The sequence below is a fragment of the Nuphar pumila genome, chromosome 5 (assembly GCF_984573655.1).
Source record: "Nuphar pumila chromosome 5, dmNupPumi1.hap1.1, whole genome shotgun sequence".
Taxonomy (NCBI): domain Eukaryota; kingdom Viridiplantae; phylum Streptophyta; class Magnoliopsida; order Nymphaeales; family Nymphaeaceae; genus Nuphar; species Nuphar pumila.
The window spans coordinates 107,997,220-108,008,191 of record NC_143253.1 but is presented as its reverse complement, the minus strand read 5'-3'; the positions used below and the strand labels follow the sequence as shown (position 1 = coordinate 108,008,191).

Sequence of the window (10,972 nt, the reverse complement as noted above, 5' to 3'; positions counted from 1 at the left end):
ACCAACACAGGTCCATTGAAATCATGTCAAAAGAATACTTCGCTATTTGAAAGGTACATTGGATCATGGTCTAAAGATTATCAGATCCAACTCCTTGCATCTTGCTGCATATTCAGATGCTCATTGGGCTGGATGCCTAGATGATAAATGGTCCACAAATAGTTATATTACTTTGATGGGGTCAAATGTGATATCATGGAAGTCAAATAAACAACACACGGTGGCAAGGTCATCCACAAAAGCTGAGTACAAGGCTTTGGCAGGAGCAACCTCAGAACTGATATGGTTAAAAATGCTTCTACATGAGTTAGGGATCAAAGATGTGAATATCCTTATTCTATGGTGTGATAATCTAGGAGTCAAATATCTTGTTGAAAATATCATGTTTCATGCTCATACAAAGCACATTGAAATCGATTTCCATTTTATGAGAGAAAAAGTGGCACAACAGGAACTTTAGATACGATTCATCAATTCATAGCATCAGACGGCAGATATATTGACTAAACCTCTTCCAGAGCCCAGGTTTGGGACTCTCAAAGACAAGCTCAATCTTGAAGAGATTGGCTTGAGGGGGACTATTAAAAACAATTTTGATAAGGATAAAGATGAAGATAAGTCATGCGCAGATATGGTTAGCAAAGATAAAGGTCACTCATGCACAAATACGGTTAGCAACACAGAATCAGATTTGGTAAGATATGAAGATCAGAAAAATCTATCTTGTGATAAGATAAGTGAAACCAATTCTAGATTTGAAGCAAATCCAAAAGATTTTTCTATATTATCTTTGTATAACAGATTTGATCTTTTAAAAATGAACGACTCTCACATGAAATAATAGAAAATGAGAGTTAAAGAAGGGAACGTAGGCTTCTAATTGCCGAACCACTATAATTTTCGTGTTCTATTTGTTTTTCTGTTCTCCCCCTTCACAAATCTAGGGTGACCTGTCTCCAGTATAAAACAAACACTCTTTTTATTATTGTGTTCATTCCTGTTATCAGCACAATCTCACTGGCAATAGATGAAGGTTGTAGAAAGGATGAAAATAACATGAAAAATGGTGAAACTAGAACACTGTTCCTGTAAAGGATTAAAATGTTCTAAGCAAAAACACAAAGATACTCATTCTACTGTGTTACAACAAAACATAAGGGTATTTCAACCAAAAAATGCCTCCCAAGAAAGCTCCTCAATAATCAGCATTTCTAGATGAAAATGGTCTCAATTGGACAGTTGAGAGAGTCAAAATGTGCAAACAAATAAAAGGGCCTGGTATGGATCTGGACCATATCAAGTCTAGCAATCCAGGCAGGGCCAGGCCTAAGCACAAGCACAAGCAAGTGCAAATGCAAATGCAATTGACTAGGCCCCCAAAATGCAATCTCTATATAATAAACCTTCTTGCTCCCTCTCCACTGTGGGACTAAAATGTTTTGGCTGCAAAAAGAATTTAAATCCAAATTCAGTCTAAAGCACCATATCATACTAAATAAGATTAGAAAAAACAACTAAATCAAACTAACTCAAATAAGAAAGATGATGAGTATTGAAATTCGTTTGAAAATTTAAGCAAATTACAGGCAAGCCATTTCATTAATGCCACTATGACATATAACTCACATCATAAAACAGAAAACACATAAGACTCTTGAAACTACCTCACCAATGGTTCCATGAATTAGAAATAATGTGAGCTACTCGCTTTACTTAGAATGCACTATTTATTAAGTGGTGGTGCGGTAACGGAATGCCTTAAGAAACCAACAATATAGAAAGATGATAAAGGCAAAAACAGAATTCCTAATATGAGGTCTGGTCGGCTCTGTCTGGTCAGCTCTTAAGTTCTCATATGCCGCCCACTCAAAATCCTGAATCTTTCAGTTTCATCCTTAGTATTTTGTGAAAGAACGTGTAACATGGAAGGTGTTGCTAAGGAGCTAGTGAGAAGGGGCTCTATAAGTTGCACCTTGGAAGCAACTTGTTCGATACGTAGACTCAACTAAATGTAGATACATTTTCATCTAAGACCCAGATCATTGTTCTTGAGCTAACTCAACCTACCTAGACGCAGTCAAACTTGGACATTCAACCGAGTTGGCTGATTGATTCAGGCAATTGACCATTTTAAGCCAAATCAACCTAGTTCTTAAAATAGTTGACCCAGCTATGCAAGGCCAGGTTTAAGTCAAAGAGAGGGCTAGAGGAAAGAGAACCCATTGCCTAAAAAGAGCAAACCCAGTGGGACCTTCTATATGTTGGTCATTTGTAAAAGCACCTACTCCTGCAACTTGAACTGAATTGGTTAAGTATCACACCCTCCTAACCAACAGATCTTGGGTTCGAATCCGACCGGGGCTAAACCCCTAGCTTGACTATTGGAACAAGGGGGTAAAGAAAAGAAGAGAAGACTTTGCAACTTTAACATCATCATCACAAGATGCATCAAGTAGTCATTTATAGAAAGAAAGGGATAATACATCATACACAATTAATTATCTACAAAAAACTGGTAATCAACCAGCTGTAAACTCAGAGATTTAAAGAATGAAGACTCTTTATAGTGTACATTTTTAGGAAATGAGAGTTGAGTCGAATAATAACACTGCAGGGGTAGCCTGCGTGGCTAGCAGGGTGGTTGTAAGGGTGCTGAGATGAAGGCACCAGATCAAACCCCACCAGCGCACGGGTGTGTCCATAGCTTTTAGAGATGAGCCACATAAGGCATGGTGGTCGTAGGCCCCACCCAGAGTTTTAATTGCCTCGGAGAGGGTTCCTCGTCATCAAAGCGAGAGAGCGCGCGCGCGCGCGAGAGAGAGAGAGAGAGAGAGAGAGAGAGAGAGAGAGAGAGAGAGAGGGTTGAGTGGAGTCGCTAGTCAATTTAAGTGACTTCAGTTTAATACACTAGCAACTGGGAACTGGGAAGTAACTCTCCAACCTCTCTTTGCCTTTCCCCTTCTTTATTTTACAATCAAGAATGATTTCGCTTAGCCTCAAATAACCAAACGTCTTTTCATGTTTTCAACCTGTGAAAGCTGCATTATTTACTAGGGAAAAATCAGATATTTATAGATCTAAAGAATTTTGACATCTGAAACATAATGCTTAATGTCATTAGACAAAACAATATGCTATAAGCAACACGCACACAATGCCAGGACATCTATTGCATTGCAGGTGATATGCCTGAATACCAAACACCCAAGCTCAATAGACATCTTTCCCATGCAAGAACCACATTGTATACCTAAATGTCCAAGTGGATGGATGGTCTCATTTTGAAGGACCATGACCCAAAATATGCTGATTCTGAGAAAGGATGCCATCCAATAGAGATTGACATGCATCTTCAAGTATATCCAGAACCTGAAATAAAATAAGCACATAATTTTAGTGGTAAATTTATTGGTGGCATTGATTACAAACAAAGAAGAAGCGACCTTGGTGTGCATTGAATCATAGGCACAGGTATCAACAATATTTTTAAAAATATCATATAATTAATTACAATAAATTCGAAAACCAATAAAATCCTCAAATTTTATATTATTTTTCAAAAAGGTGCTTCATTTTAAAATACTGTGCTTTTATCATGATAGTATCACTGTATTAACACACTTTAATTTTCAAAATTTGCAATTTTTCATATTTTTATACATTTCCCTATACTTACAAACTTCATATATGCTGTATTTTCCCAGAATTTCACAAAAACAAAAATTTAATTTATCACAAAATTTTCCCTCTGGCGAGAAAATCCTGTTACCAAGATTTGTGAATATGCATTGAAATTAGTCTCACCTAAATGAGGTACAAAGGAACCTCTCGCCAAGACTCCAACCATAAAATTTTCAGAGGTGGGAAAGTAGGGAATGAGACATCCAGAAGCATCAATCACTTTTTGGACCCGCATGATTTGGCTGTCTCAAAGGGAACTAATCAGATTATCAAGGAATGTCCCATTCCTTTTAAAATATATTCATCATTTTAACGAATGTTTGCAGTATTTCGAGTTCCATAAAATTTTCAGAAGCTATGTTCTTCAAACTACGAAAGAAAGACCATAAAATGAGGTTCTACTTCAAAATTTGAGTACCTCATGGTATAGCCGCAATATTAACCTAAGCTTACAATTAAAGACACAAGGAATTAAATGCCTTTTTAGGCCTATAATAATGCTGAAAACCATATCCAGCATTTTGAAAGTTGGCAACATTCAAAATTCTTGCATAAAATGATAATGAAGTATTTCAATCTGAAAAATGTATGCAATGCAAAGTTGGTTATCGAACTTCATATCATTGATATTCTTGAGAAAAAGCTTGAAAATAAAAAAAATTACCTTCTCAAAGCCCTGTGGTCCCCCATAGTATGGATCAGGCACTTCAGTTTCCTTGTGTCGCTTACAGTAGGAGCACATTAATTTAACCTGAACTTGATAATGTAAGAACAAGTTGCATCCACCTAACAAAAAAATAAAATAAGCAAGAGAAACTGCAGCAAGGCACTTCATGCATATGCATATTCCCCTTTTTGTTTCTTCAAAGAATAAGTGAACCATATATTTTCTACTTCTTTTTTATATTTCTTAAGTCTCAAGGACTTCCAGTCTATAATGATGAATCATAGTGACAAATATCGTGAGATTTATGAAAATCTCATGATAATATTGCGAGAAATTGCCTGAAAGTTTAAAATGGCAATTTCTTGCGAGATTTTCAAAATATTTTGAGATTTATGAAAAAACATAAATACCACAATTTAAACGCAATATTTATGTTTTAAATGGCTATTTATCATGAAAAAATCATGTATTTTTATTTTTAAATATTTTTTATGAATATTTTCTTATAAAAGTAAATTTATTAATTTATTGCTAAGATTTTGCCAAAAAAATGCGAGATTTATGAAAACTTTTCAAATTCTCATGAGTTGTTGAAAAACGAGATTTTTCTGTTTTTAATGTTTGTCACTATGTGATGAATACAATCTCAATCTTTTTCCCAATGCGATATTGAGAATGGAAGACTTCGGAATGAGTAAACGCAGTTTCTTCATAGATGGCATAAAACATCACATGCACTCACAACACCAAACAAGTGCAACGATTCTCCAGTGCAGTGTTTTAACATTTCACAATCTATATGCATAGAAAAGATAATGGCAGGTGGCAGAATATTACTTTTTTGGATTTTATATTTGGATTTTCATAATATTCTTTATTCATGCATGTATAAAGGAAATAAGGGTTTGCAACATGTTTGATCCAAAGAGAGACGCACACCACGAGTAGGAGAGGCGTGCAACATTGGGGGGAAGAGAGCATTGTCGCTTCTGGTCGGCTATACAAGAAAGCGTGAGATGGATGGGGGTCGACGGCAAGGGAAAGAAAAAAGGCGTTCTCTCTAGGTTAATGACGAGTGTGAAAGAGAGGCAAGGGCAAAATAAATTCCCTTAGAGAACAAGAACAAAAACCAAGAATGAAGCTCAAAGAAATCTCTGAATAAATTTTATTAAAAAATACTTAAGCTAGGTATATCTATTTATAGATTTACAAGATGAAAAAAGGATAAAAATACACAAAGTTCCCACCCTAGAGAGGACTTTCAGGGGAGCATCCCACCAGAGGCCCAGACTGGGAAAGAGTCCAGGTTGGGTAAGTTTCTCTGAGAGTCATATGAGAAAAGGAAACTCCCTTTGTGCAGTCCCAGCTGAGCAAGACTCCATCTGGGCGGGTCCTGACTGGAGCTGATCTGGTTGATCGAACTCGGAGCAGAAAAGAGTTCGTAACAAACCACACCTCTCAAACTTGCTTGACCTCAAGGCGATAACTATGGGCACTGAGTTGTTAGCCGATCCTCCTCTTTTTTTAATCTCGTTCCACCTTGTGGGTTATGAGCCCACAATATAGAACCAGATCTCGAGGGTGCTATAAATTGAATGAACCAAGCAAAATTTGTCCCAACATGCGTCCTGAAGCCATGAAGATTCTTTTTTAACCAACCAAAGCCATGTGAAAGACCTCCAAAGTGTAACGGGTCAAAAAGATCTAGAGTGACTGGTTGAGACAAATTATAGTTCCATTTTGAATAAAATTGATTTGGAGCACATTTGGGTTGAATAATATGGGTTTGGGAAGGGTTTGTATTTGGTTAGGAAAGTGGCAATGGGAAGGTTTTGAGATTAGATTTAATAAACTCAGGTTTAGGTCTATTTTAAGGTTTTCATGAATGAGGATATGAGGGTCAACGGTGGGTTTAGGAGAGCTCAACATAGGAGATTTGGATTCAAGATAAGAGTTTGGATTCAAATCTTCTTGAATTGGATTTGGGTCTTAAGAAAGGTCTTGTATGGGTTATAAGGGAGGGATGTCTGGATTGGGTTTTGATTGAGTTTCTTCTACTTGGGTTTGGGTAGGCTGAGTGGTGTCTAAAAGCTTTTCTTTTTCAATATCGAAGGCATGTTGAATAACTTGATCAAGAGAAGTAGTTGTGATGTTTTTGATTTTCTCGGATATACGAAATTCAAGTCCTTTAATATACCTGTTAATCCACTTCTGTGTGGTTCCCTAAATCTGAGTTTCCCATATCTCTCAATGAAACATCTTTGTGTATTCTTGTACAGATTTGGAGCCTTGAAAAAGGAAGAGGTATCAAATCTCCATCATCAAATCCTCATCCATTCTCCGCTTGTGTTGTGTTGTTAGCCTGTAGAACAGATTACTGCCGATCCAAAGTCTGGGTAGTGCAGAGGTGTAGGCTGGGGTTTAAGGAGGGCCCTGGGTTTGGTCGTCTACTCTGGAGTAATAGGTATGTAAAAATATTTTTTGGGGATTTTTTCAGAGTTTTTAAAAGGTTGGAACTAATTTATTTCTGGGATAGGCTAGAACGTTATAGGTTTAGTTCGGTTTTCTGGGTTCTGATAGGTTTTAAAGGCCAGACCAGATCTTAGCAATCTAGACAAATTTTTGGGATCTGCAAACTGAGTTTGAAAGCTAACAAACGTATGTTTCTAGGGTAAAAATTTCAAGATTTATGGATCTAGGATCAGGCCTAGGGAATTTTTTGAAGTTTAATAAACGTTAGGTTATCGGGATCCAGTCACTGGATCTGACAGGTTTCGGTAAAATGAAGATATCTATAGTTCGGATTTGATTTTTCTGATCTATAAATCAGGTTTGGTTTATGACATATAGGACTAACTAGGGTGAATTTTTGAGGGCTTTTAGAGTTGTCAAACTACCTGGATGAATTTTTGAAAATCACACTTGGATGCAAGCCTGAGAAAAAATTCAACCACACGACTACCAAGTTGTTGGGACGGTCTTCCGACTCTTAGTGACAGACAAAAACATCCTGGGGGACGTGAATCAACTCGAATCCTTCAAATTCAGGGTAGATCAGCATTGGGTCTGATCTAACTCTACAAACAATAAAGAATTCAGTGCAACTGAACAAAATATGATTCAGAAAATAAATACGAGCGTCAAATCGAACTTGTATGAATACCGTGAAGGGTGTGGGCCCTTGCTGCGTTATCCAAGGCAATCGACCTAGACGACATGACTCTCTAGAACGATGCTCTGATACCATTGTTTAAACCAGAACTCTCACAGAAAACGATACTATGAATTTTGATGAGCTGGACGTGAGGCAGGAAGAGCGTTTGTTAGAACCCGAACTCTCACGGAGAACGATGCTATGGATTATGATGAGCTGGACGTGAGGCACGACTCTAGAGAGAGATTTGTACCAAAAGCAAGAGAGGCATGCAACATTGGGGGAGAAAGAGACATCTCTCCTAGTCGGATACACAAGGAAGCGTGAGGTGGATGGGAGGTCGACGACAAGAGAAGGAGAAAAGGCGTTCCCTTTAAGTCGATGACGGGTGTGAAAGAGAGGCAAGGGAGAAATACGTTCTCTCAGAGAACAAGAACAAGAACAAAGAATGAAACTTAGATAAGCCTCTAAATAAATTTTATTAAAAAATACTTAAGTTAGGTACATCTATTTATAGATTTACAATATGACAAAAGGGTAAAAATACACATAGTTCTCACCCTAGAGAGGACTCTAGGAGGCGTCTCACCAGAGTCTTAGACTGGGCAGGACTCCTGGCTGGGCGGGTTTCTTTTGGAGTCCTAGGAGAAAGAGAATCTCCCTTTGCACAGTCTCAGCTGGGCAGGGCCTGGATGTGGCAGATCTGGTTGGTCGGACCCAGAGCAGAAAAGGTTTCATAACACAACATAACAATTTCAAGGATCTAATCTTCCTCTCACCTTTGATGAAGCATCTGCAGGGAGGGACTCCCTCACATTCCATCTATCGAAAGCCTCCAATATGTCCTCTGCATGCATTTCACGTAACATAATTGAACGTAATTTGAACCAAAACAAATTATTAACTCACCCTAATATCTAACATGCCATTCACAACAGCATAATGAATGGACCATGAAGAACAATTTTAGAACAAAACAGATATTATCACCTCTATTTTGCTTATCCATTGCAAGTATCAAATCAAAGTCTTTGAAATCTGAAGGTTGTAGTGGCCTAGAAATAGAAGTTATCTCTATTCCACGTTTCTTGGATGCAGCTCTCATCCTTGGATCAGCTGGATTACCCTTTAAATCACAATTGCAGTTTACACAGTGAATAGAAAAGTATTTTAAGCTTCTGATAAAAGTGATCAAGTCTAAGGTGTAGAAATATACCGCATGGTAGTTGATAGTCCCGGCAGAATCAATCTTAAACTTGGATTCTAATCCTCTTATCTTCACAATATCTTTAAATACACCCTCTGCAGCTGGGCTTCTGCATATGTTTCCTGTAAGAAAAAAATAAAATGAGAACACATCATCTTAACATCTCTGATTATGCAAAACAATGGGATCTTCATAGAACAAGGCTTCAACCAATGTGGGGTTATAATTCTTTGAACCAGAATTTAAGCAGCTAAAGGAAAGTGTGATGGGTTTCTTTCCCACCATTGATCTATGGGTCTTTCCAGCCAAGAGAGCCATTTAGTTGGTTGATTAGTAGGACACTTCATATCATTCTTAAGTCATGATGAACGCAGCTGTTGCATTTCTAGGAGCCTCCTTCTTTTGAAATGCCAAACAAAGGATGCAGCAACTATAGCTATGAAGAAAATACACTTGTCATAAAAGTGGAAAAGATTTCTAGGCATTTAGTATTAGAAATTCCATACATGAATAGCCAGGAAAGTGTTTTTCTTTTAACAACAAACAATGATCGCAACACTGTAAAAGATTTCTTGGTGCTTGGTACTAAATTTTTTTATAATGCCATAAAGAAAGATCCGCCATCTCCGTATATGACCAGTTTCTTCACATACCTGATAAACCACCAATCTGTTCAACATTTAACATATCTACAAGTAACTGCAAGCACTTGAATCATTTCTATCGGATTAAAGAATATCAAGAAATGCTTGATGGTTCAGGATCCCAACAGTGATTACATCCGATTGAACTAAATTATCCCAAATGCATTCCGGGGCTAGACCTGTTTGACATAAGAATTTTGAGACCAAACAAAAGATACTCGAGTTTCCTATTCTGTACGCCTACACTGCTAGACAAACATTCACCAACTCAAAAACTATGAGCGCCATACGACACAAAGCAGTTCCCAAGGTGAACCATGGCCCAACTGGATTTGAGAAGCATTGGTCACCTGAATATTCGGAAAAAGAAAAAAGGTGTAGCATATTGACCTCAATTCGTGCCGATCAATGGACCAACAAAAGAAATCGACAAGGTTTCAAATTCAAACCCGTCTGTTCTTAACTGAAACAATGTTTAACTTGGTTTTTCACGAAACAGCAAATAGACTATCGAATGCATCACCCACAAGGGCTTCACCAAACACCGGAAGCTTCTACCAACCCCCAAAAAGAAAAGAAAACATGTAACCAATTTGATAAGGATTAGAAACCAAACAAGGATCGAATCGAGAATTCATCGAACGGATCATGAAACTTATCTCACAACATTTCAATCAAATCAACCAACCAACCACAAGAAACCGACAATATCGAACAGAGAATGGCATGCATAGCTTCGTTCAATCAAGCAAAAACTTAATACCATTGACTCCAAGAACATCACACCTAACTCAAAAAGAAAAAAAATCCACCAACGATATATCCTCAAAATTCAACAGAAATGAGCTGAAAATCAAATAAAAAGGGAAGTTCTGTAGGGGATTGACATCCCCAAATCGAAAAGAAGAAACCCCAACAAATAGATTACACAATCAGCATCCAAAAACTCTACAATTACTTCAATTGAACCAATTAGTCCATATTTAATTGAGAGAGAGAGAGAGAAAGAGGGGTTGGTGGTGTACCGAGGCAGACGAAGAGGACGGCGAAGGGTTTCGTCGTCGACTCGGCGGCGAGGTCGGAGGAGGCCATGGCTCGAACGGCTCGGCTTGCGGATGTCCTTGGTTGGTATAAATGAGAAGGTCGGAGGGCAATTTCCGAAGAGAAAATCAGGAGGCCCCGGCCCGCGGTTGTGGGAAGGAGAAGAGCGGGAGCTGCGAAGGAGGAGGGAGAGTGAGAGAAGTGGCGAATCGGAATTTTTAAACGACCCGTTACGCTGCTGCACCAGGCAACGCTCATCTCTCTCTCTCTCCCTCTCCACAAAGGTAGCCAAGAGGATACTGTTTCGGACCTTTTTTATGGTGCATACATAGTGAGAACAAGCCTCATTAGTTCATTTTTGAGGTAGCAAACCACATTGATTCTAAAGATTTCGATACTACGATTGGTATAATTTGAGGGGCACCTGTGAAAATAATGAGAAATTGAGCAAGGTTTGATAAGAATGTCTTGGATGGCTTATGCAGATACTTTTATCTCTACCCGGACCTCTTCTCCCCTTTCTCTCAAACGGGTCAGACATACGTGAGTTTCGATTAAAAACCATGTCTCAAATATTT

General features: G+C 38.1%; 1 protein-coding gene across 2 annotated transcripts; it reads right to left on the bottom strand.

Annotated features, from left to right (window-relative positions):
- Positions 1-1,039: 1,039 nt before the first annotated feature.
- On the bottom strand, positions 1,040-10,724 carry LOC149838058 (uncharacterized). 2 transcript variants are annotated; one of them, XM_090006346.1, is made up of 7 exons: positions 10,379-10,724; positions 8,719-8,831; positions 8,493-8,628; positions 8,282-8,349; positions 4,346-4,432; positions 3,251-3,369; positions 1,040-1,443 (listed from the first exon to the last, which is right to left on the bottom strand). In XM_090006346.1, exons 1-6 carry the CDS (start codon positions 10,650-10,652, stop codon positions 3,277-3,279), a joined length of 771 nt encoding a protein of 256 aa, XP_089862472.1. In that variant the 5' UTR covers positions 10,653-10,724; the 3' UTR covers positions 1,040-1,443; positions 3,251-3,276. The 2 variants fall into 2 exon arrangements, with proteins under 2 accessions (XP_089862472.1, XP_089862471.1); XM_090006345.1 differs by lacking the exon at positions 1,040-1,443 and having other exon boundaries at positions 3,044-3,369.
- Between the last annotated feature and the right edge of the window lie 248 nt (positions 10,725-10,972).

Bases quoted from the DNA above. Each gene is read 5' to 3' on its own strand.
- LOC149838058 (XM_090006346.1), bottom strand. From the start codon at position 10,652: ATGAGCGTTGCCTGGTGCAGCAGCGTAACGGGTCGTTTAAAAATTCCG. The intron at 8,629-8,718 runs GTATATTTCTAC...TGTGATTTAAAG, and splicing joins GGACTATCAACTACCATGCG to GGTAATCCAGCTGATCCAAG. The intron at 3,370-4,345 runs GTAATTTTTTTT...ATTTTATTTCAG, and splicing joins GACCACAGGGCTTTGAGAAG to GTTCTGGATATACTTGAAGA.